Source organism: Culex pipiens, chromosome 3, assembly GCF_016801865.2.
Source record: "Culex pipiens pallens isolate TS chromosome 3, TS_CPP_V2, whole genome shotgun sequence".
NCBI lineage: Eukaryota > Metazoa > Arthropoda > Insecta > Diptera > Culicidae > Culex > Culex pipiens.
Window position 1 is genome coordinate 46,087,772 of NC_068939.1, and position 26,168 is coordinate 46,113,939.

General features: G+C 29.8%; 1 protein-coding gene and 1 long non-coding RNA gene across 4 annotated transcripts in view; one reads left to right on the top strand and one right to left on the bottom strand.

Annotated features, from left to right (window-relative positions):
* The window catches only part of LOC128093229 (uncharacterized), a 31,190-nt gene extending 11,154 nt beyond the window's left edge, over positions 1–20,036 (top strand). Inside the window, exon 2 of the long non-coding RNA XR_008212334.1 lies at positions 19,705–20,036. This is a non-coding gene — a long non-coding RNA (uncharacterized LOC128093229). The remainder of the gene's footprint in view (positions 1–19,704) is intronic.
* LOC120421528 (uncharacterized) overlaps positions 1–26,168 on the bottom strand; it is a 133,256-nt gene that overhangs the window by 15,888 nt on the left and 91,200 nt on the right. For all 3 annotated transcript variants that reach the window (XM_052709247.1, XM_039584747.2, XM_039584748.2), the window contains exon 4: positions 15,408–15,570. In XM_052709247.1, the coding sequence (XP_052565207.1) occupies positions 15,408–15,570 (163 nt within the window). The remainder of the gene's footprint in view (positions 1–15,407; positions 15,571–26,168) is intronic.

The window sequence follows — 26,168 nt, forward strand, 5'->3', positions numbered from 1 at the left end:
TTCGTCATTTTCGTCATTTTCGTCATTTTCGTCATTTTCGTCATTTTCGTCATTTTCGTCATTTTCGTCATTTTCGTCATTTTCGTCATTTTTGTAATTTTCGTCATTTTCGTCATTTTCGTCATTTTCGTCATTTTCGTCATTTTCGTCATTTTCGTCATTTTCGTCATTTTGGTCATTTTCGTCATTTTGGTCATTTTGGTCATTTTGGTCATTTTGGTCATTTTGGTCATTTTGGTCATTTTGGTCATTTTGGTCATTTTGGTCATTTTGGTAATTTTGGTAATTTTGGTAATTTTGGTCATTTTGGTAATTTTGGTAATTTTGGTAATTTTGGTCATTTTCATCATTTTCGTCATTTTCGTCATTTTCGTCATTTTCGTCATTTTCGTCATTTTCGTCATTTTCGTCATTTTCGTCATTTTCGTCATTTTTGTCATTTTCGTCATTTTCGTCATTTTCGTCATTTTGGGCATTTTCGTCATTTTGGTCATTTTGGTAATTTTGGTCATTTTGGTTATTTTGGCCATTTTCGTCATTTTTATCATTTTGTTAATTTTTGTAATTTTCGTCATTTTCGTCATTTTCGTTAATTTCGTAATTTTCGTCATTTTGGTAATTTTGGTAATTTTGGTAATTTTGGTCATTTTGGTAATTTTGGTCATTTTGGTTATTTTGGCCATTTTCGTCATTTCCGTCATTTTCATCATTTTCGTCATTTTCGTCATTTTCGTCATTTTCGTCATTTTCGTCATTTTCGTCATTTTCGTCATTTTCGTCATTTTCGTCATTTTCGTCATTTTCGTCATTTTCGTCATTTTCGTCATTTTCATCATTTTCGTCATTTTCGTCATTTTCGTCATTTTCGTCATTTTCGTCATTTTCGTCATTTTCGTCACTTTCGTCATTTTCGTCATTTTCGTCATTTTGGGCATTTTCGTCATTTTGGTAATTTTGGTAATTTTGGTCATTTTGGTAATTTTGGCCATTTTCGTCATTTTTATCATTTTGTTAATTTTTGTAATTTTCGTCATTTTGGTCATTTTGGTCATTTTGGTCATTTTGGTCATTTTGGTCATTTTGGTCATTTTGGTCATTTTGGTCATTTTGGTAATTTTGGTAATTTTGGTTATTTTGGCCATTTTCGTCATTTTTATCATTTTGTTAATTTTTGTAATTTTCGTAATTTTCGTAATTTTCGTAATTTTCGTAATTTTCGTAATTTTCGTAATTTTTTCATTTTCGTCATTTTCGTCATTTTCATTTTTATCGTCATTTTGGTCAGTTTCGTCATTTTGGTCATTTTCGTCATTTTGGTCATTTTGGTCATTTTGGTAATTTTGGTACCGTAAACTGGGGTCATCGGGACACATGGGGCGAATTGGGACAGCAGTTTTAACCATGTAGGAGCACAATATTTTGATTTTTCGGGTTGGTTTCGGTTAGAACAGAGTCAGGCCAACAAAATGTGTACATCCATTTCCAAATTTAAAAGCTTTAAGTGCTCTAAAAACTGCTGTCCCTATTCAGACTGTAGTCCCGATTCACCCCAGATTACGGTAATTTTGGTAATTTTGGTCATTTTGGTTATTTTGGCCATTTCCGTCATTTTTATCATTTTGTTAATTTTCGTCATTTTCGTCATTTTCGTCATTTTCGTCATTTCGGTCATTTTCGTCATTTTCGTCATTTTCGTCATTTTCGTCATTTTCGACATTTTCGTCATTTTCGTCATTTTGGGCATTTTCGTCATTTTCGTCATTTTCGTCATTTTCGTCATTTTGGTCGTTTTGGTCGTTTTGGTCATTTTGGTCATTTTGGTCATTTTGGTCATTTTGGTTATTTTGGCCATTTTTCGTTATTTTTATCATTTTGTTATTTTTCGTAATTTTCGTAATTTTCGTAATTTTCTCATTTTCGTCATTTTCGTCATTTTCGTTTTTATCGTCATTTTGGTCATTTTGGTCATTTTCGTCATATTCGTCATTTTCGTCATTTTCGTCATTTTCGTCATTATCGTCATTTTCGTCTTTTTTATCTTTTTGTCTTTTTGTCTTTTTGTCTTTTTGTCTTTTTGTCTTTTTGTCTTTTTGTCTTTTTGTCTTTTTGTCTTTTTGTCTTTTTGTCTTTTTGTCTTTTTTGTCTTTTTGTCTTTTTGTCTTTTTGTCTTTTTGTCTTTTTGTCTTTTTGTCTTTTTGTCTTTTTGTATTTTTGTCTTTTTGTCTTTTTGTCTTTTTGTCTTTTTGTCTTTTTGTCTTTTTGTCTTTTTGTCTTTTTGTCTTTTTGTCTTTTTGTCTTTTTGTCTTTTTGTCTTTTTGTCTTTTTGTCTTTTTGTCTTTTTGTCTTTTTGTCTTTTTGTCTTTTTGTCTTTTTGTCTTTTTGTCTTTTTGTCTTTTTGTCTTTTTGTCTTTTTGTCTTTTTGTCTTTTTGTCTTTTTGTCTTTTTGTCTTTTTGTCTTTTTGTCTTTTTGTCTTTTTGTCTTTTTGTCTTTTTGTCTTTTTGTCTTTTTGTCTTTTTGTCTTTTTGTCTTTTTGTCTTTTTGTCTTTTTGTCTTTTTGTCTTTTTGTCTTTTTGTCTTTTTGTCTTTTTGTCTTTTTGTCTTTTTGTCTTTTTGTCTTTTTGTCTTTTTGTCTTTTTGTCTTTTTGTCTTTTTGTCTTTTTGTCTTTTTGTCTTTTTGTCTTTTTGTCTTTTTGTCTTTTTGTCTTTTTGTCTTTTTGTCTTTTTGTCTTTTTGTCTTTTTGTCTTTTTGTCTTTTTGTCTTTTTGTCTTTTTGTCTTTTTGTCTTTTTGTCTTTTTGTCTTTTTGTCTTTTTGTCTTTTTGTCTTTTTGTCTTTTTGTCTTTTTGTCTTTTTGTCTTTTTGTCTTTTTGTCTTTTTGTCTTTTTGTCTTTTTGTCTTTTTGTCTTTTTGTCTTTTTGTCTTTTTGTCTTTTTGTCTTTTTGTCTTTTTGTCTTTTTGTCTTTTTGTCTTTTTGTCTTTTTGTCTTTTTGTCTTTTTGTCTTTTTGTCTTTTTGTCTTTTTGTCTTTTTGTCTTTTTGTCTTTTTGTCTTTTTGTCTTTTTGTCTTTTTGTCTTTTTGTCTTTTTGTCTTTTTGTCTTTTTGTCTTTTTGTCTTTTTGTCTTTTTGTCTTTTTGTCTTTTTGTCTTTTTGTCTTTTTGTCTTTTTGTCTTTTTGTCTTTTTGTCTTTTTGTCTTTTTGTCTTTTTGTCTTTTTGTCTTTTTGTCTTTTTGTCTTTTTGTCTTTTTGTCTTTTTGTCTTTTTGTCTTTTTGTCTTTTTGTCTTTTTGTCTTTTTGTCTTTTTGTCTTTTTGTCTTTTTGTCTTTTTGTCTTTTTGTCTTTTTGTCTTTTTGTCTTTTTGTCTTTTTGTCTTTTTGTCTTTTTGTCTTTTTGTCTTTTTGTCTTTTTGTCTTTTTGTCTTTTTGTCTTTTTGTCTTTTTGTCTTTTTGTCTTTTTGTCTTTTTGTCTTTTTGTCTTTTTGTCTTTTTGTCTTTTTGTCTTTTTGTCTTTTTGTCTTTTTGTCTTTTTGTCTTTTTGTCTTTTTGTCTTTTTGTCTTTTTGTCTTTTTGTCTTTTTGTCTTTTTGTCTTTTTGTCTTTTTGTCTTTTTGTCTTTTTGTCTTTTTGTCTTTTTGTCTTTTTGTCTTTTTGTCTTTTTGTCTTTTTGTCTTTTTGTCTTTTTGTCTTTTTGTCTTTTTGTCTTTTTGTCTTTTTGTCTTTTTGTCTTTTTGTCTTTTTGTCTTTTGTCTTTTTGTCTTTTTGTCTTTTTGTCTTTTTGTCTTTTTGTCTTTTTGTCTTTTTGTCTTTTTGTCTTTTTGTCTTTTTGTCTTTTTGTCTTTTTGTCTTTTTGTCTTTTTGTCTTTTTGTCTTTTTGTCTTTTTGTCTTTTTGTCTTTTTGTCTTTTTGTCTTTTTGTCTTTTTGTCTTTTTGTCTTTTTGTCTTTTTGTCTTTTTGTCTTTTTGTCTTTTTGTCTTTTTGTCTTTTTGTCTTTTTGTCTTTTTGTCTTTTTGTCTTTTTGTCTTTTTGTCTTTTTGTCTTTTTGTCTTTTTGTCTTTTTGTCGTTTTGTCTTTTTGTCTTTTTGTCTTTTTGTCTTTTTGTCTTTTTGTCTTTTTGTCTTTTTGTCTTTTTGTCTTTTTGTCTTTTTGTCTTTTTGTCTTTTTGTCTTTTTGTCTTTTTGTCTTTTTGTCTTTTTGTCTTTTTGTCTTTTTGTCTTTTTGTCGTTTTGGCTTTGTAATTCTCCGTCAGTTCACACGAAATCGGAAAAAGTTGGCCAGACCCCTATTCGATTTGCATGAAACTTTGTTCTAAAATGTAATATTGGTCCCTGATCACGTATATTAGGTCCGTTTTTCGATATCTCGCGACGGAAGGGCTTTACAACCCATTTAATTTTTTAATATTTGACAAAAAGACGTGTTTCTCGATATTTTGCAGCCTGAAAAGGTGATGATTTGGAAGTTTGGTGTCAAAAGGACAAAAGGAAGCCCGATTTGATTCTCAAAATACCTAAAATAGTTAATTTTTCGTACTTTAATGTAAAATGCAAAAAATTTCAATAAAATATTATTTGCGTGAAAATATCGGCCAAAGGCACAGTTTGAGGATATTCCTGATTGTTATCGAAAATTTCTAAATAAGAAGTCCAAGGTCATTTAGCAAACAGCTTTTCACCCAACCGTGTAGACCTTCATCCACTCTTCCAGACGTACACACACATAATTTTCTCCCCAACAGCGGTTCCGGTCTGATTCAACCACCCCCGGTGATGATGATGATGATGATGATGTAAGGATCTGCCCGAAACCACAAGGAGAGAGCAAGATGATTGACCGCGATGACCCAGTTTGGCTTTGGCACGAGCCAGTTCAAGGTTTCAAACTCATGAACCGTGAGTGTGTGTGTTTGCAGAGGAATTTTTACGAGCTGCAAAATTGCATTGATTGAATCATATCAACGTTAGGAATCTGGAATTTTTCAATTAATGAAGATTCATAACAGTGTCAGCCAGTTGACTGGGGCACGCCATAACAATGCTAATCGAGTCAGGCACTTTACTTTCTGTCACTTGTTTGATGTTTGATGAGTTTAATTGATTGAATATTTGATTGAATCGCAGAACAACGTTATTTGCAAATTTGATCAAAGTTTTGTTGTTTAAAATTTTGAAAGCTCCAAACTTATATTTTATTGCTGGAAATTGACCTTTCACAAAATATTTGCAACATCCTAGTTGAGTACCAGCTGTCTCTTCTTTATCAAACAGTGTCAAAAGAACATGTGTATCAACGAATCACTAACTTCAGTTGTCAGAACCTGTCCAACAAAGTCCAAACTCCAACGACAACGACGTCAGTTGGCGGAAGACGACGGGACGTGACAGTCATAATCGCTGTTTCATGACATTACCACCGTCACCCTCGTCAACCCAATATATCTCCGGAATGATGAGGGCAGTGATAGCAGTAAAGCGAGACTTTAATTGAATTTGGTATGGCTCGAAGCGTTCAGAGAATGACGACGACGAGATGAAGTGATGTTCTGTTTTAATTAAGTCGATGATGATAAGGGTTGGAACAGGGATCGAAGTGAAATGAAGGGCGGTGGAAAGTATTGGCAGAAATTCTTCGTTTGATCGACATCCTTTTTATGAAATTTAATTTCAGAACAATACTTATTTTGGATAACAAATTAGATCAAAGCAATTTTGATTGCTTGAGAAATTCTTAAAGCTGAATCTGAAATCGTGTACAGATTTTTTTTAGATATTGTGAATTGTTTGAAATTTTTCGTTTTTGCTTTCGACAATATGAAAGTCTTGTAGGAATTTTTTATACCATTCCAAATAAGACCAAATTTTAAAGATTGGCAAAAAAAATATTAAAAATTATATTGGCAAAATTTTTGTTTGAAACAAAAACTCAATAATAATTAACAACATTTGTCACTCCTTGAAAGGAACAACATTGAAGAACAAAATATTTCGAAAATTTCAATCAATTCTGTTAAGATCATATACATTATTCTCAGAGGCACCCATTTTAAGATTTTTTTGTGAGTCTGTGTTTAATAATTACACAAACTCTTTAGTTAAAACTAGCTGTAAGCAACAAAGGTTTCACTGAAGGATTATTTTTCGTAAAATTTCTAGATTTGAAAACTCTACAGTTCTTCTTCCCCTTTAGATCCAGATTGGTGTTGTTTTATAAAGGGGTTACATACATGTAAATCGGCAAAAATGTCAGAAGTCGGTTTGAGCACACAATTAAACTTTTTTTCAAAATCTGTTTTCAGGCCATTAAAATATACATTTTCATCTATTAACAAAACAAATTTGAAGACATTTGGTTGTATCATTGCAGTTTCAGAAAACGGGTGCCACGATATCTCAACATTGCTTCGACCAAATCGGCTCAAAATTTTGGTGAAGACTCGTTAAACCGGTCTAGAGTGCATGACGAAGTTCGATTTAAAAAAAGTTTATTTAAAAAAAAGATAAAGATATTTTTCTGTTTTTCATATAAAAAATCGCCAGTTTTTGATTTTTGTATTTATTGAAAATTCAAAATTTCAAAATCGGGCTTCGTCATGCACACGGGACATGTCTTGGGAGTCTTCACCCAAAATTTCAGCCAATTTGGTTTATCCCATCTCGAGATATCGTGGCACCCGTAAATCAACTTGGTGTTCAGAGAAAATCGCTCAGAAAGTTAGACAGTTGGCTTTGCGCATGGCAAAATTCTGAGCTTAAATCGTCTCTAACTCAGTTAAATCATGAAATATCTTCATGAAACTTTCAGGAGTGATTGAAAATCATCTTTTAAGTGGATTTAATAAATTTTCTGTAATATGAAATTTTGTGATTTTCTACATGTATGTAACCCCTTAACATTCCTACTCAAACTCAACATAATTCAACAAATCATACTTTACGCCGTAGACCTGGCCGCCTGTAATTTGACGTAATTTTTGTAATTTTTGTAATTTTTGTAATTTTTGTAATTTTTGTAATTTTTGTAATTTTTGTAATTTTTGTAATTTTTGTAATTTTTGTAATTTTTGTAATTTTTGTAATTTTTGTAATTTTTGTAATTTTTGTAATTTTTGTAATTTTTGTAATTTTTGTAATTTTTGTAATTTTTGTAATTTTTGTAATTTTTGTAATTTTTGTAATTTTTGTAATTTTTGTAATTTTTGTAATTTTTGTAATTTTTGTAATTTTTGTAATTTTTGTAATTTTTGTAATTTTTGTAATTTTTGTAATTTTTGTAATTTTTGTAATTTTTGTAATTTTTGTAATTTTTGTAATTTTTGTAATTTTTGTAATTTTTGTAATTTTTGTAATTTTTGTAATTTTTGTAATTTTTGTAATTTTTGTAATTTTTGTAATTTTTGTAATTTTTGTAATTTTTGTAATTTTTGTAATTTTTGTAATTTTTGTAATTTTTGTAATTTTTGTAATTTTTGTAATTTTTGTAATTTTTGTAATTTTTGTAATTTTTGTAATTTTTGTAATTTTTGTAATTTTTGTAATTTTTGTAATTTTTGTAATTTTTGTAATTTTTGTAATTTTTGTAATTTTTGTAATTTTTGTAATTTTTGTAATTTTTGTAATTTTTGTAATTTTTGTAATTTTTGTAATTTTTGTAATTTTTGTAATTTTTGTAATTTTTGTAATTTTTGTAATTTTTGTAATTTTTGTAATTTTTGTAATTTTTGTAATTTTTGTAATTTTTGTAATTTTTGTAATTTTTGTAATTTTTGTAATTTTTGTAATTTTTGTAATTTTTGTAATTTTTGTAATTTTTGTAATTTTTGTAATTTTTGTAATTTTTGTAATTTTTGTAATTTTTGTAATTTTTGTAATTTTTGTAATTTTTGTAATTTTTGTAATTTTTGTAATTTTTGTAATTTTTGTAATTTTTGTAATTTTTGTAATTTTTGTAATTTTTGTAATTTTTGTAATTTTTGTAATTTTTGTAATTTTTGTAATTTTTGTAATTTTTGTAATTTTTGTAATTTTTGTAATTTTTGTAATTTTTGTAATTTTTGTAATTTTTGTAATTTTTGTAATTTTTGTAATTTTTGTAATTTTTGTAATTTTTGTAATTTTTGTAATTTTTGTAATTTTTGTAATTTTTGTAATTTTTGTAATTTTTGTAATTTTTGTAATTTTTGTAATTTTTGTAATTTTTGTAATTTTTGTAATTTTTGTAATTTTTGTAATTTTTGTAATTTTTGTAATTTTTGTAATTTTTGTAATTTTTGTAATTTTTGTAATTTTTGTAATTTTTGTAATTTTTGTAATTTTTGTAATTTTTGTAATTTTTGTAATTTTTGTAATTTTTGTAATTTTTGTAATTTTTGTAATTTTTGTAATTTTTGTAATTTTTGTAATTTTTGTAATTTTTGTAATTTTTGTAATTTTTGTAATTTTTGTAATTTTTGTAATTTTTGTAATTTTTGTAATTTTTGTAATTTTTGTAATTTTTGTAATTTTTGTAATTTTTGTAATTTTTGTAATTTTTGTAATTTTTGTAATTTTTGTAATTTTTGTAATTTTTGTAATTTTTGTAATTTTTGTAATTTTTGTAATTTTTGTAATTTTTGTAATTTTTGTAATTTTTGTAATTTTTGTAATTTTTGTAATTTTTGTAATTTTTGTAATTTTTGTAATTTTTGTAATTTTTGTAATTTTTGTAATTTTTGTAATTTTTGTAATTTTTGTAATTTTTGTAATTTTTGTAATTTTTGTAATTTTTGTAATTTTTGTAATTTTTGTAATTTTTGTAATTTTTGTAATTTTTGTAATTTTTGTAATTTTTGTAATTTTTGTAATTTTTGTAATTTTTGTAATTTTTGTAATTTTTGTAATTTTTGTAATTTTTGTAATTTTTGTAATTTTTGTAATTTTTGTAATTTTTGTAATTTTTGTAATTTTTGTAATTTTTGTAATTTTTGTAATTTTTGTAATTTTTGTAATTTTTGTAATTTTTGTAATTTTTGTAATTTTTGTAATTTTTGTAATTTTTGTAATTTTTGTAATTTTTGTAATTTTTGTAATTTTTGTAATTTTTGTAATTTTTGTAATTTTTGTAATTTTTGTAATTTTTGTAATTTTTGTAATTTTTGTAATTTTTGTAATTTTTGTAATTTTTGTAATTTTTGTAATTTTTGTAATTTTTGTAATTTTTGTAATTTTTGTAATTTTTGTAATTTTTGTAATTTTTGTAATTTTTGTAATTTTTGTAATTTTTGTAATTTTTGTAATTTTTGTAATTTTTGTAATTTTTGTAATTTTTGTAATTTTTGTAATTTTTGTAATTTTTGTAATTTTTGTAATTTTTGTAATTTTTGTAATTTTTGTAATTTTTGTAATTTTTGTAATTTTTGTAATTTTTGTAATTTTTGTAATTTTTGTAATTTTTGTAATTTTTGTAATTTTTGTAATTTTTGTAATTTTTGTAATTTTTGTAATTTTTGTAATTTTTGTAATTTTTGTAATTTTTGTAATTTTTGTAATTTTTGTAATTTTTGTAATTTTTGTAATTTTTGTAATTTTTGTAATTTTTGTAATTTTTGTAATTTTTGTAATTTTTGTAATTTTTGTAATTTTTGTAATTTTTGTAATTTTTGTAATTTTTGTAATTTTTGTAATTTTTATAAAAGTTTGAGCCAAATACAAATACATATATTGTGTTTCACAGAATACTTTGGAAAAAAAATATGAAAAAGATGTATTAATAATATTATTGAATTACCGCTGAAATGCTTCAATTCTATTGCAAACCCCTTCTCGGAAGTGCTCGTTAGATTGCACTACTGACACTGCTGCGTTAAGCTCCCAAGTTCAAGGTTAACCGTGCCATGAAGTATCCTCCAGGCAATCACCAGCCTAGGGAAAGAAAAACATCTCCCCCCTGCCAGTGAATGGAAGCTTTTTCTTCAGCAGTAGCTCTTGCCTTCCTTCTTTTACTCTGGCTTAACTTTTCCTTTGACTAACAAACGCTAACAAGAAGCTTGTTTTCTTTTACCGGTTTGCACAGGCTGTCATTTCAAGTTTCAATTTCTTCCTGGTAGTAACACTTAGCTGTCCTGAAATAATTTCAACAAAATCGTTTTTCGTTTAATTTTTGAAATTGAATGTTAATCTAGAATTGAACATAAGACTTTTTTTTTTAATCCCAAAAAATATACGTAGCACACTTTATGAGTGCATTTCTCACAAATGCCTGAATGCAAATTGCACTTCTTCATTCAACTATAGGCAGTGTGCATTGCTGTTTTTTCCGACCCTGTAGTTCGCAGCAGCAAAAAAGAACGAATGACCGGAAAATTGGTCCTATTGTCGCCAGTGCGCGCAGTGTTGCCAAACAACCAGCTGGGCAGGAAAAGGCAGTAATGTTTTATGTTGCCTTCCTACCGAGACACAACATATTTTAACTTTATTTCCCCTTTGCCGGCAGCACCAGTCTAAGACTCCTGATGATGCAATTCCGAAAAGAGCAGAAAGCAAATTTCCATTAATGACTCCCCTTCCCTCCCCTCCCCTTTGGGGGTTGGCAAAAATGAGCGGTAATGCAATTACCCAGGGAGAGAATAAAACATTGGGTGGAAACTTAATGGCCAGCTCGTGGGGTTTGCTAATGGTGGTGGTGGTGGTCCTGGCAGTTATGATGGCCGGGATTCTACTTGTAGAGGAGGCTGTTTGTAAAATTTACACTCATGTTTGAAAATATAAATAAAAGTTTTGGTTAAGCAAGAATTTTCTGGACAAAACTCAGTACAAAATAATGCTGATTTTTTCAGTTCAATTTGTTTAAATATTAGGTTTTTAATTTTAATTTTGCTGTGTTCACATTTAAAAAACATGCTCCAACTCAAAACATTTTATACCATAATTTATTTGTAATTTGAATTGGTTTATTACAAATATTTTTTAAACATTTTGCCCCTCGGTCTTCGTCCAGGTCAAAGGGGGAAGGATGAAACAGAATTAATTTAAAATTTACATACACGTAGAAAATCTAAATTTTTCATATTTCCGAATATTTATTAAATCCTTTAAAAAGATGAATTTCAATCACTCCTGAAAGTTTCATGAAGATATGTCATGTTTTAAGTGAGTAGAAGACGATTTAAGTTTAAAGTTCTGCCATGCGCAAAGCGGACTGTCAAACTTTGTGAACGTTTTTCTCGAAACACCGAGTTGATTTACGGGTGCCACGATATCTCGAGATTGGATGGACCAAATTGGCTGAAATTTGGGGTGAAGACTCTCAAGACATATCCCGTGTGCATGACAAAGCCCGATTTTGAAATTTTGCTTAAAAAAAAAAAAACAAAAATCAAAAACGGAAAATTTTTAATATGAAAAACACAAAAATTATTTTTATCTTTTTTTGAAATAAACTTTTTGAAAATCGGCCTTCGTCATGCGCACGGGACCGGTTTAATGAGTCTTCACAAAAATTTTGAGCCGATTTGGTAAAAGCAGTGTTGAGATATCGTGGCACCCGTTTTATGAAACTGCTAACTTCAAATAGCTATATCTCGGCATTGATGCAACCAAATGTCTTCAAATTTATGTTGGTAATAGTTAAAAATGTTTATGTTAATGTCCTGAAAACAAATTTTAAAAAAGTTTGAGTGTGTGCCAATACCAACCCTTGACATGTTTGCCGATTTACATGTATGTAACCCTTTAACAAATTACACAACTACTCATTTATAGCAGATTGTGAAAACTCTTGAATATATTTTTTGTTCGAAAAATTGCTTTCAAAATTGAAAGAGCTATACAAATATTTATTTGAGTTTTTCAAGAACAAGTTGCCGTAAACCGGGTGACATTGATAAGTGTAAGATTATTTTGCAAAATTAAAAATACAAATTAAATTCAAACGGAATGCTTGGTGGAGAAGTGTTTTCAACTAATTTTAAAAGTTATAAAAACATTGAAAATTCGATACAGTGTCATGTTTCTGTCAATAAAACTGATTTCAAATCGTATAACAGACCGGATTCTTTGGACAATTTTACACTAAGATCAATTTAACAATATCAATTTCAACATTCAACAAATTCTGATTAATTTAGAACAATTTAAAAACTTTTAATTAACTTAACCTCAAATTTATGATATTTTATAAAAAGTTAATAAACATAGTTTGCTTAACATAATTGTGCATTTTTCAAATTGTCAATTAGACATTATAAATTCTATTAGTACACTTTAAGGTTGACATTTTTGAGAAACACAGTGACTATAAAAGTAAGTTCGGTTTTTAAAAGCACGATTTTCGTCGATTTTTTTTTTGAAAACGTATGCCGATATGGAAATTGTGTGGCCTACTCTATGTTTGAACAAAATTGGAAAATGAGTTGAAATTCTTTCAATGTCACACCCGTTTACGATACCTTTAAAATTCCAAACATCGTTTTCAAGACAGTAAAAATGTCATGGTAATGTTACATCTGGGAATGGGTACATCTTTGAAATTTACATCTTTTTAGGTATAGTGCCACTATTTCAGTCCAAACTCGCTTCGCTTGGAGTTCTTTTTCAGTCTGAATTGAGGAAATATAACATCATAAAAGAGGTAATATTAAACCTTCAAATTTTTTACCTTCCAAAATACCACTTTTTTTTACTCGGCAGCAAATGACTTTTATTTTAAAGTTATGTAAACTGCAGATTTCATTAAAATTTAGTTAAAAAAATGTTAAAGCTCATAATTGTTCATTTCACATAATCTATCGTTATTCCGATAACTCTATCGGCGATAATTTTATCAACGATAAGGGACCATCCATAAACCACGTGGACACTTTTTTGGGAATCTCGAACCCCCCACCCCTCCTTCGTGGACAATTGTTCAGACAAATAAACACTTTTTGTATGGAGCGTGGACAATCGACCTCTTGCTTGTTACAGCAGTAGACTCACAGATCTTTAACTCTAGGGAGTTCTTGGATGACCCAGAACATCCAAACACATTCCAACACCTCACTGAAGCTATGCGGGTTTGTCCCGGAGTCAAAATCCGTCAACCTCTTGCTTGTTGCGGCGGTAAATTCACAGATCTTAACTCAAGGAAGTTCGTGGATAACCCAGATCATCCCAATAAGTTGTTATAACAATGCACTGTAGCATACCACACTCACTAAAGCAGTCTGGGTAGGATCCGTAGTCAAAATCTTGAAGTTTCAACTTGTATTTTTGGTAAGCCTCTTGCTCAAAATTTCCGGAAGTTTCGAATGGACTAGAGCATCCCAGATGTTGTAAAACTATGCTTACATGTTTTAATAACATAACTAAACAAAATACAATTGATACATTTTGAAAACTCTCCGAAATATTACGAAATCCCGAAGATTCTTAATTTAAGTCATATTCTCGATTTAAGTCATGGACATTCTTTTTTTAATCGAGAATCGTTTAAAAAAAGGTGACTTAAAAATAGAATATGGTGTGTCAAATGATTCGAAATTTTGCATGCATTTTCCCTGTTTTTGAGTTTTTTGAATGAAATACTAAAATTTTCACAAAATACCGTAAAACGGGGTGACTTTGATAGCCGGGGTGACTTTGATAGGTTTGCGATTTTTACGCAAAATGAAGAGTACTGTTAAAATACGTAAGGAATGGTTTAGAAACATACTGACCGTGGTAGAGAAGTGTTCAAAGTACCTCAACAAGAACTTTTCATAAAATTTTGACAAGTTTAAAAAGTTAGTTAAGTATAGTTAAGAAAATGTTGATGAAAGTCATTATTTTAAACTTCTCAAAGTGTCATGATTTTCTCAATGAACATGATTTTTAATCGGAAAACGGAATGCATTTTCGGATTCTTTGGACAATTTTCCACTAGGAGAAGGTTAAAAAAATTGTAAATAATATATAATATTTTGTTTTTGAAACACAATTTAAAAAAATCACCAACTTTATAAGCAATTTCAGTTGAACAAATTTCAAGTAAAATGTGAAAATCTGTGATTCGTGCTTGAAATTCAGTATAAAATGCAATATAAATCGATAATTTTATAAACAAAACAAGTTTTAACAAATTTCAGGCAAAATTCCGACTTTTTAACAATTTTACCTAAAATTTATATGTATTTTGCTAAAAAGCTTATACACTTAGTTAACTAAATATAAACATTGATTTTTTTTCTTAAAACTATATCAGCTACTTTAGTGATGGTACATTTAGCGTACAAATAAAGTTTGAACATCTTAAATATGATTTTAACAAGAAAAACTATGACTATCAAAGTCACCCTGGAATTAAAACTAAATTTTTTTAACGTAACTATTTTTCTAAACATTATTGAAAAAACTTTTTTTCCGAAATAGTGCATGGACTTTGTGTGGCCTACCCCAGTACATGTTTGAAAAATAATAATCTTGAGATAAACCTTACCTGTTCGAAAATATTCCAAAAACAAATTGAAATCCTATCAAAGTCACCCCGGTTTACGGTACCGTATTTTCTCGAAAATACTCAAATTTTAAAATTTGCAATATGGGTCTAAAACTATTCGAAATTTTGCATGTATTTTAACTGTTTTAGAGTTTTTTACAAAATGAAAAAGCAGGTAAAATTTCGCTTTGTTTGATACCCATGTTGCAAATCATGAAATTCGAGTAGTTTCAAAAAAATACGGTATTTTGTGAAAATTTGAGTATTCCATTCAAAAAAAACTCTAAAACAGTTAAAAAAACATGCAAAAATCCGAATCGTTTCGAATTTTAGCTTGCAATCCTTAAAAAAATCCAGCTTCCCCTACAAAACCACAAGAAGGAAACAGTTATTCAAAATTCCTGCCCGAGCAAAAAGTCCTCGCGATAACGAGGCGCTCCTCGGATGCTCGTTTTGGCCATGCCCAAGGTGGCAAAGTTCAGCCCATAAATTTCCCCGCGGCCATTACAAACCATGCCAGCAAAATGGCAATTAAATTCGATACCGTAACCCACCGTGAGAGAGGTGCGCGAGAGAGTTTGTGTTTGTGTGCTGAAAAACAATTATTTTGTCATCAGAACCTTCTCGCCCGAGGGAGATGCCGTTGGAATGATATTACAGGGCGTTGCTACATTGTTGCAATTCGTAAATAGGTTCCACTACCTGGTTGTGTGGTGCGGGATTTTAATTGCGTTTCCATGTTGTGCAATTGGTAATGAGCGACATTGTGTAATGAAATTGACGAGTGGGTGTTGAGTTGGGTAATTGAACTTTAGTAATTTTAAAACAATTGTCACGTACGAAGATTTATTGACTTTTAATTATTCGAGAATTGTGTTTTTCATTTCATTTTGGAGACAACAATTAATTATTCGCAATTATGACTCACATTTTTCGTCATCATTATCGTGATTGAATAATTGAGCAATGCCCCTCAGCCAGAACTTACCCCTGTTCAGTCGATACCGGTGGTGCTTTTCCACCAGCGAGGCCGAGGCTAGTGTCGTGATTTCACTGATCGTGATGATGCCCTGGGCGGGGCACATCGCATCCGGGCAGGACACCTCGTACGCACCCTCGGAGATCTCGAACTCGACGTACGCCGTCATGCACTGGAAAACAAACATGGGAAGAGAAAAGGAACAATGTAATAAATTTTTTTGATCGAAAAAGATAACTTTTTTTAGGACACATTCTCCGAGCTGGTGTATACCAGTGCATAATTTAATGGCAAAATATATGTTGTGATTGGATTCTAGATAAGTTTAAGGCTTATAAACCCAACTTTTAAAAAGTTTCCAAAAATTGAAACTTTATTTTCCTAGTTTATGTTGATTAACAGAGCAGAATCACGGCTTTTTAAATGAAATATTGGAATAGCAAAATTCTCCCGCGTTGTAACGTCACGCTACATATTTGCTCGAAGAACCGAAACCAAAACATCAAATTTGCATCCTAAAGTTTATTTTTTATTATTATTATTAAACTACTGGCCTCTTGTTGCCATAAGTTTGCCAAGTTTTGAAGACATGCATCCTTAAGTTGATTCTTATGGCAAATTTAACGCAATTTGAGAATGTGTAAAAATATTAAAATGTTTTCTTTAGAATTTTGAGATAAAGCCAAAAAACTAACAAAAAAGCGTCAAACCGTTGTAACGACATGGCATAATGTGTAATAATAATAATACTTGATACTTCGTAGTTAGTCCCTGACTATGAGGTCCATTTTTTAGTTTTAGTTCAAAAATATATCCAATAATTTTATCTTTTATTTGGAATGTTTTTTTTTATTTTGTTTTGACTTTCCACCAAGTTAGATTTCTATTGTTCAAACGATTTGTTGTTTAAATTAATTGCCATATTTTAATATTAAATAAGGCTAATAAATAGGTATCAAATAAAGCGAAATTTTGAATGCATTTCCATTTCATTAATTTTATTTTATTTAGCGAAATTTTGAAAGCAACTTCACTTTATTATTTTTCTTGTAAAACATTTTTTTTTACAAATATTGTAATTTTTTTTTAAATTCAGATTTCTAAAATATGCAATATGGGTATCAAACGACGCGAAATTTTGCATGCTTAATAAAAAATGGTTCGTTTGATACCCATATTGCAAATTACGGAAATTTGAGAATTATAAAAAAAATTACGATGCTTCATAAAAATTATATAAACCCCTATTGCGAATTATAAAAATATGAGTGTTTAAAAAAATATATTTTGAGAAAATTTAAATATTTTAGCAAAAAAAAAACAATAATAATTGCACATGAAATTTCGCTTCGTTTAATACCCAAATTGCAAATTTTGAATACTTTTTAAAAAATATGGTACTTTGTGAAAATTTGAGTATTCTACAAAAACAACAAGTCTAATAATGTGAAAAAGCATAACAAATTTCCCTTCGTTTGATACCCATACTGCAACTTCTGAAAATTTGAATATGATCGAAAAATACGGTATTTGGGGAAATTTTAAAACTATAATAAAGCGAAAATGCATACAAAATTTCGCTTTGTTTAATGCCGTTCTACGCATAATGGTCCCATGTCATTTTTTTTACGATTACGACTTTTCAACATTTTTAAGTTTAGTTTGTCGTATACTTCATGAAAAACACATACAATCTGGTACTTTGTTCGTAAACTCATTAAAACAACACCAAGTCTGTTTGTCCCATCGTTGAACTTCTATGCATAATTGTCCCACCAAGTATTTTCTTACACGGAATCATTAGTGTTACGAAGCATTATGTCTTGTTTACCTGTTGTATAGCAAGAGGATCACAAATAAGAGTGATAATATGCTAACTGGGGCGATTAGGGACACATTGGGTGAATATGGATCCGCGGGACAATTATGCGTAGAAACACAGAAATCGGTCGAAAAATTTCAATCGCGATTTTCTCAGTTGCACTTTTTTGAACATGGGACAATTATGCGTAGAACGGCAGTTTAGGTATCAAATTGCAAACTATGATAATTTTAATACTTTTGATAAAATACGGTATTTTGTGAAAATTTTAGTATTCAAAAAAAATCTAATAATGTAAAAATGCAAAGCAAATATCACTTCATTTGATACCCATATTGCAAATTATAAAAAATAGAGTATTCTCGAAAAATACGGCATTTTTTTAATTTATAAAAAAGCTCTAATAAAGTGAAAATGCATCAAAATTCCGCTTCGTTTGATTATTTTATGATTAAATTATGAAAATTTGAGTAAAAATAACGCATTTACGCTTATATATGGGTCATTCCATCTGAAGCGGAACAGCATTTGAAAATTACCCTCTCCGATCCTGCTCAAATTTGGCAGGGCTGTTGATACTTTCAAAACATGCAAGAATCCCGAATTTCATCCAAATCGGACCACCCCCTCCATTTTTGTACCCTCCCAAAAAATCTACTTTTTGCCGATTTTTGAGCAAAACCCATATCTTCAAACGGCGATAACTCAGGAACCACAAATCTTAGAGGGTCGGTCTTAGACTCAATTTTAAAGGAAATTGGACGTGGAATACATTCCCGTGATCAAAATGTTCATTATTTTATTTTTTCTACCTGTATTGCGCAATTGAAAACATAAAACGGCCGTATCTCAAAACACCCCAACTTATTTTTTTAATTTGACCTCACCATCGTGTTCCCCGGCCAATTTTACATAAGAATCACTTATCGACAGAAATGAATATGTTTCGTTCCAGAGATATCGAATTTTAAAGTTTAGTGTATTCGAGATTATCTACATCAGCTTCATTCGCCGCATCTGCTAGAAGCACACAGGCGGGCTGATCAATAACTGCTACCTGGTCATTTATTGAAATAATATTTCATCATAAATAATCTTTATCAAATTGAGCAAAAAATAACTGTATAACACTGTAGGAAACTGGAGTTTAATCGCGAATGTTTATCTGCTCAAAAAATGAGTTAAGTGAATTTCTGTGCTAACCCACAGGACAGAGCAATAACGACACACAGTAAAGGGCAGAATTGGATTCCGACGAAGCGAGCAGGAAAATGCTATTAATCTTGTTAGTAACACTGAACAATAAGTGCACGATACATTATTGAGTTAAAAATATGAATTAAAATGAAAAAAAAAATTGTTGATACTTTGTACTCTAGTGAAGGACGATCACAAGGAGTAGGAAAAGGATTTCTGGAAAGTATAAAACTGAAAAAATGTAAGAAAATCACAAAGTTTGATCTACTGCAAAGCGGCTAATTCCCCAAATTTAGTTGCGATGATCGACACCGTCCGAACAACAGTTTTTTTTTCTTCTTTCATTCTTGGATTGTTGGAACACAATACGGCTGCTGTCCTCACGTATAAGGATTTTTTTTAATTAAATGTACCTTGACCAAAATCATCTTTTAATCAAATGGAGCTGGCTCACAATATAAAAATTGATTTAATATGATCAATCTTTTAAACCATAAATCAGATTTGCCAAATTATGGTAAAGTGTCAATAATAAACTTTAATAATAATAATAATAGTAAAGCAGGTTTTGGGGTTTTTGTAGAATGGCACTATTTTGCTACCGCCCATGATAAAAGCCCTAGTCATGGCCTCGGAGGTACTCTAAAACGGTTAGCAACACGTAAAAAAACGGTGCATTCAAAATAACCCAATAAATATTCCTTTCACAAAAATAGATTGATCAAGGTAGGGGAACAGCATCTAATTCCAGCGTTCCTCTAATGTTGCTATATCAGCGCTTTGGCATTCAATTACAGCTGATTAAAAGCGTTTTCAACTGAAATCGAGTGATAAATAGCTCAATAAGAAGTGAACAAGCAAATTTCTATCAAAAGTTTTGCAAAATTTGTTGTTTGAATAGTGAAAATGAGCAAATTGGACGAAACTAGGAGCGAGGACTTAACCTGCCAAACATACGAGAATTTCCCCTATTAGCCATTTGAATAAATATTTGCGTAAAATTATAAAAATATAAATTAAATTAATCATCTCCCAGAACAACAGGTAGCAGTTATTGATCAGCCCGACTGTGCTTCTAGCAGATGCGGCGAATGAAGCTGAAGTAGGTAATCTCGAAAACACAAAACTTTAAAATTCGATATCTCTGGAACGAAACATATTCATTTCTGTCGATAAGTGATTCTTATGCAAAATTGGCCGGGGAACACGATGGTGAGGTCAAATAAAATAAATAAGTTGGGGTGTTTTGAGATACGGCCGTTTAAAGTTTTCAATTGCGCAATACAGGTAGAAAAAATAAATTAATCAGCATTTTGATCACGGAAATGGATTCTACGTCCAATTTCCTTTAAAATTGAGTCTAAGACCGACCTTCTAAGATGTGTGGTTCCTGAGTTATCGCCGTTTGAAGATAGGGGTTTTGCTCAAAAATCGTCAAAAAGTCGATATTTTGGGAGGGTACAAAAATGGAGGGGGTGGTCCGATTTGGATGAAATTCGGGATTCTTGCATGTTTTGATAGTATCAACAGCCCTGCCAAATTTGAGCAGGATCGGAGAGGGTAATTTTCAAATTTGCACTTTTTCGTGCACAGTTGAGATGGAATGACCCATATAATAACGTATATTTCATCATTCATTTCGTACCGCAATTACTTCCCCTATACCGACGATAATTGTATCGATTAACAATCTTGCAATAAAGTATGGATTTATATATTTTTTAGATTAAAATTATATTGTAATTTTGCAAAGCGTTAAACATTTTATAGAAATCATGAAAAAAAAATCGATAGGTTTTGACCAAACTTCTAAACTTTTTTAAATCAATACTGGAAAACTATATTGGCAATGCAAAATATGGTAAAGAGATTGCTTGAGAAAATATTTGAACAAATTTGAAAAATTTAAACTTTTTTTAAAACTTAAATGATCTTAAATCAAAGCTTGTTCAAGCCTGAGAAAATACTTTAAATTGCTAATACTTAGGAATGGAGGAGTTCATAAATCGAATTCAAATTTGAAAATTTTCCGAAAAAGATACATTTTATGGATATGGAACACAGAAATGGAACAAAATGGAGTTTGGAACCAAAGTTTGGAAAAAAATGAGAAAAAAATATAAATCAGGCTTGAAATTTTAGAATAGCTTTGAAAAATATTTATTCAACCGAAGGCTGATACAACTCTACAAAATTGTAATAAAAAAAAAAAACTCAACGAACTTGTTGTAGATCTTGAGAAAACTGTTTCTGCAGACAAGCCAAAATGATTGATCATGGTAAAACTCTTAAATCTAGAGCACAACTTTGAACAATACCTAAAATAGCCATAGGGCACAACACTCCAACAACAGATCGCTTATTTTCCCAGACACATGTCCAAGATACCGATCACACACCTCTTTTGAAATAAAACCTTAGAAATGACCTAAGGGCACCATTCTAGCAGCCCTTTTATGACTCCAGCTGAAAACGCCCTACCAGATCTTTTAGCGCATATCGAACTCGAATATACAACCCCTTTCGTGGTGCAAGATCCAGGTCAAAGTTGCATGTTTTCGCTGCAACCTGCTGTGAAATCTACCCTGAAGCACCAAACCCGAGATCGTAACGGTTTTTCTAAATCGTAAACCTTGATCACTCTGTGAGGAGATCAAAAGGGTAATAAAAAGTCTTAATGCGACTTAATGTAATATTGGGCAATTTTTATAAACAAATCTACATAACTATAAAATTGAACTAATCGAAAAGCTCCAATCTCAAACCGCAAATCTTCAAGTTCCGCTACATTCTTCCCAAGCCGAAGCTTTCTAAAGCACACTCTCTACATCCATAGTTGTCGGTGCACTTGCACTAGGGAGGGCTGGGTGATGCTGACGTTGAGTGCAAAATTGTATTGCGTTGCAGAGACGTGCCTCAAAGCGTAGCGAGATCTGGCGTTGTTGTTGTTGTACGAGAGAAGAAGATCGCAAAGAGAAAGAAAACAGAACTGTGTAGGTAGGTTTGCCTGTTTGTCATCACTAACCGGTTCTGGGTGGATTTTTTCGCTACTTTCGTCTCCGATTGTATCGCGTTGGCGCTGCTGAGGCTGGGGTCTGAGGCTTGGGTGACTTAAAACTGTATATTTTAGTGGGGTGGCCCTTGTGGAGCCAGATAATAAACTTTTAAAGGGTGTTTCTTGCTAAAATATCACAATTTATAAATATACTTTGATTTTGAAGCATCATATAAATCAAATTAAATTTATATTAAGTCCAAATTTTTGGGAAACAAAAAGTAACGATTGGAGCTTACAAGTAAAGTCAACCCTGAAATTTGAAATTTCATGCTCAATATAATGTAATGTGACTACAATTCAGAATATTTTACCAAAATTTCAACTTTCTGGCAAAAACAATCGCTTTAACCTTTTGAAAACTCAAGAGATTTCGAAAAAGAACCTGCCAATATTTCAAATCAATTATGGAACCCGGTTCAATAGCTTTTAAAGTTTTTATATTTAAAATAAACATGCAAAAAAAAAATCATAATAAATTGGCATGAATCTCAATTTTTTTAAATAAATTTCAGAAATGAAAGATTTTTCCCACATTTTTAAAAATTGTTTTTTTCTCAAATTCGCTTTAGAACTTAAAACAATATTTTATAAAATTTATCCGCAAGTCCCCCAAAGGGTTTCAAGTGCATCTGGGGGTGTTCCTCACCGGTGAGAAACCGTTCTTCGATCTTCTTAGGAAGGTGGTTGGTGTGTGGCTGTCAGGCAAGAGCCCCGTTAACGCGAACCACACACACGGACACGCCTTTTCAGCCAATATTGCGAAATGAACGAAGAGGAAAGACAGCTTGACGTTTTTAGGTGGGCACAAAATTGCGTCTTTAATTCAAGCCATTTGTTTTAATACTGGCGATGAATCTTAATTTCACACCCTCCTCCCTTGGTGCCTGTTATTGGGGTTAAGATTTCACTTATTTGCGAAAAGGTTGATTCTTGAAGTTTAAAAAAGGTATTAAGGTTACAGCGTAGAAGCGTGACATTTAAAATTGAATTGAGAATTAAGTGAACTTATTAAAAAGATTTACAAAAAAATCGATAAAGACTCGACTATCCGAAGCTCGATTTTTCATTTACTATTTTTTTTACATAAATTCAAGTTCTGTGACCCCATTAAAATTTATTTATCAACTTTTCATCATCGCTATTTTGGCCACCATCTTGGATTTTAAAATTCTAAATCTCTTTAGCGTAGTTTAAGTCATTCGATTATCTGAAGTGAAAATTACCCGAGGCCTTTAGATAACGTCATGATTCTAAATTCGAACACTTAGTAGCATATCATTTTTGTTTTCAAAATATGTCTTTTCAAACAATTTTGCAGCAGAATTTAAAATTAAAATGACTTGTTGTGCTTCAAATCCCAGACACTCTATTTTGTTTATGAATCGCACAAATTTGGACTGAAATGTTAGTAAATGGTATATGTCAGGTTTCAAATAAGCTGTAAGCATCAAAACAATCGATATTTTATAAAAAAAATTAATATAATTTAAGAAAATCAAAACCATAAATTTCTGCTTTGCCTTCCCGGTGCTTCGGACGCCTGTAAAATATTTCAGTGAAATGTTTCACGTTTTTAAGTAAACTTATAATTTTATTTTATTGTTTTGGCATTAACTACAGCGCCCAAACAAACTTTAAATGAATGTTGATGTTAGAATTCACCAAAAAACACAGTTTTAAAATACAGAGTGGGAACTTATATCCAAATTATTAATACAACAATATGAGGTGTCCGGGTTTCAAAGCGTCCGGGACATCTAACGTTTTGTTTTATTAGTTTTTTGGATATAATTTCCCATTATGTATGTCAAAACCGTGCTGTTTTTTTTTTTTAATTCTTACATCAACTTTCATTTAAAGTTTGTTTGAACGCTGTAGTTAATGCCAAAACAATTAAATAATATAAAATTATAAGTTTACCAAAAATGTGAAACATTTCACTGAAATATTTCAAAAGCGTCAGAAGCACTGGGAAGGCAAAGCAGAAATTTATGGTTTTGATTTACTTAAATTAAATCAAATTTTTTTATAAAATATCGATTGTTTTGGTGTTAACAGCTTATTTGAGACCTAAAGAATGCCATTCACTAACATTTCAGTCCAAATTTGTGCGTTTCATAAGCAAAATTGAGTGTCCGGATTTCGAATCATGACGTTATAACCCATTCACCTTAGAATTTTTTTTGAGACCAAGTCATAAGTAGAGATACATAAATTTAAAGTAATGTTCGAAACGGAAGTTTGCGTCGTAACATAACTCAAACTCACTGAACTCTCTAGAGCATTGGTGTGGAATGCCTTCAAATTAACCAATTATTCAGTTGAATGTTATATTTCTGGCAGTTGTCCTTACCAAAAACGGAATATATTTTTCGAAATAAGTAACTTTGAAAAGGATTTTCTAATAGGTTTGGTGTTTTCAAAAATGTTATATAGGTCGAACAGACTCGATTATCACTAGGCCTCAAACTACTCAAAAGTGATTTAGAATTATGATGGCCAAAACGGATGAATTTCTGCAAAAATGCATTCGGTGATTTATAAGTAATGAAATTTAACTAAAATGAGGACACAGAACTCAAATTTTAAGTTAAAATTAATAAAAGAAAGATAGCTTTTTTGTTCGTAGTTCGATGCTTACCCCTCCTCTTTCTATCACATTTACCCGAAAAAAAAAACAAAAAAAAGTATTGCAAAATCTAAACTTTTGGTTGAAAATTCGAAAACTGTTTCGAAAAAAAATTATGACCTTAAGACAGGCCTGCCCAACGTCCGGCCCGCGGGCCGGATCTGGCTTGTGAAGCTATTTCATCCGGCCCGCGACGGCTTTTCAACATATTCCTATGACCGGCCCTTAAGGCTGTTCAAAAAAAAAATAAGCTTGAGATCAAAATTCAACATATTATAAAACATTCTTCATGTTTGAATTTAAATCTTATAATTTCAATATTGATATTTTTAATGCGAAAAATGGTGCTAGAAAACAAAATTATCCATTTCGAAAAATAGTGAAATTTATGAAAAAACTTGGATTGTTAACTAAAAATGTACAAAAAAATTGATAAAACGACACTTAATTTAAATTTCTTTCAGTTTTTACTATGTTTACTTCAAATTGAAGTTTTTTCTATTTTTTTTAAATAAGTAAAGAATCAGATACTAATGTAATTTTCCCGAACAACTTTTCTGTGATAAAGTTTTTTATTTGAACTTTAAAAAGCAAATTATTTATACTGAAATTAGATCGCTGCAAATATTTTAAAAATATTTTACAGAAATTAGGAAGCAAAAAAATATTTTTTCATAAACTTTGAATTTCGAAGAATAACGAATTAAAAATGATTCAATATATATTTTTAAAATTTCAAAATTATTTTAAAATATTTGAATAAAAGTGCACAACAACGCAAAAAGTTTTTTTTCTGCAAAGGATATTCGAATCCAAATTGCGGTTGAATAAATTTTATCTTGTCTCTTTGATTTTTTTACATTGTAGTGTTGAGGAAATTAAATTTAAAAAATTGCAACGACTATTGAAATTTGATTATTAAAAAAAATATCTCAAGGTATTTAATTGCAATCGTCAAAAACAATAACTATACAATTTTAAACAAAATAAAATAATTTTTGTTTTCATTCTTAAAATCATGATGTATGTATCTAATTTAGAACATATGTTCTTTTTAATTTAATTAAAAAAAAACCCAATCATACAAACAAATTTAGTTTACTTTACTTTTTCTATTTTTATCAAATATTAGTTTTTTATTACCAAAAAGTAATAATGTTTCAAGTTTTTGTTGATACTTTTCGCAAAAAAGTAGTGACTATTATGCTTGAAAATAGAATTTCTGTTATATTTAGATTGAACATTTTATCTCGTTTGAATATTAAAATTTGTTTTTCCAATTGAAATTGACGTAAACGACAAATAATCATAAATCAAAATTTATTTTATTAAAGTTCATATCTCCAAGCTGTAAACGTGATTTTTTTATGTATGTAGGTACATACGAATGAAACAATTTCATTTATAAAAAAACTTGTTATTTTTTCAAAAAAAAGTTACCCATTAGAGCTTTATTTGTTCATATCGAGAAGAGCACAGAGCAGTACTTATAAATATGTCGTTTACGTCACATTGTGAGAAAATCTCATGTTTTTTCATTAAATGTTATAACCAATTATCGTTTTTGAGCGAGCAAAATAAAAATATCCAAAATATATGCCTTCCCGTTTGTAATCATAGTAGCCAATGTTTTATGCTAAAAACGCTTATACACCAAGAATTTTGAAAATTCGTCACTTTTTGTTCACTAAATTTGCGTGGACAAAAATTAAATGTTAAAAAAAGCAAAATGATCTCCGTAAAGTTTCCCATAAGCTGAATTAGTTTTGGCTGCAAAATTTTTTGGTTCGTTTTGGGGAGTGATTTTTGAAATTTCTGGCTAAAAAATACAAATTTTTCTCTCTAAAACGCCCAGCCATGCCCAAACACAAGCTTTTATAGACTATTTCTGTCCAGGAATTTGTTCAGGGGACAATAACTTGAAACCCGAGGCGACCAAATTTGAATGACTTTAGTATGATTGTTACGCGCATTTCTGAAAAATACTCGAAAAATGCCCTTTTTTCATTCAAGCTCCGCGCGCGAGTTGTAAACCATTTTTGGGATTTTTTTGTTTTATGAAAC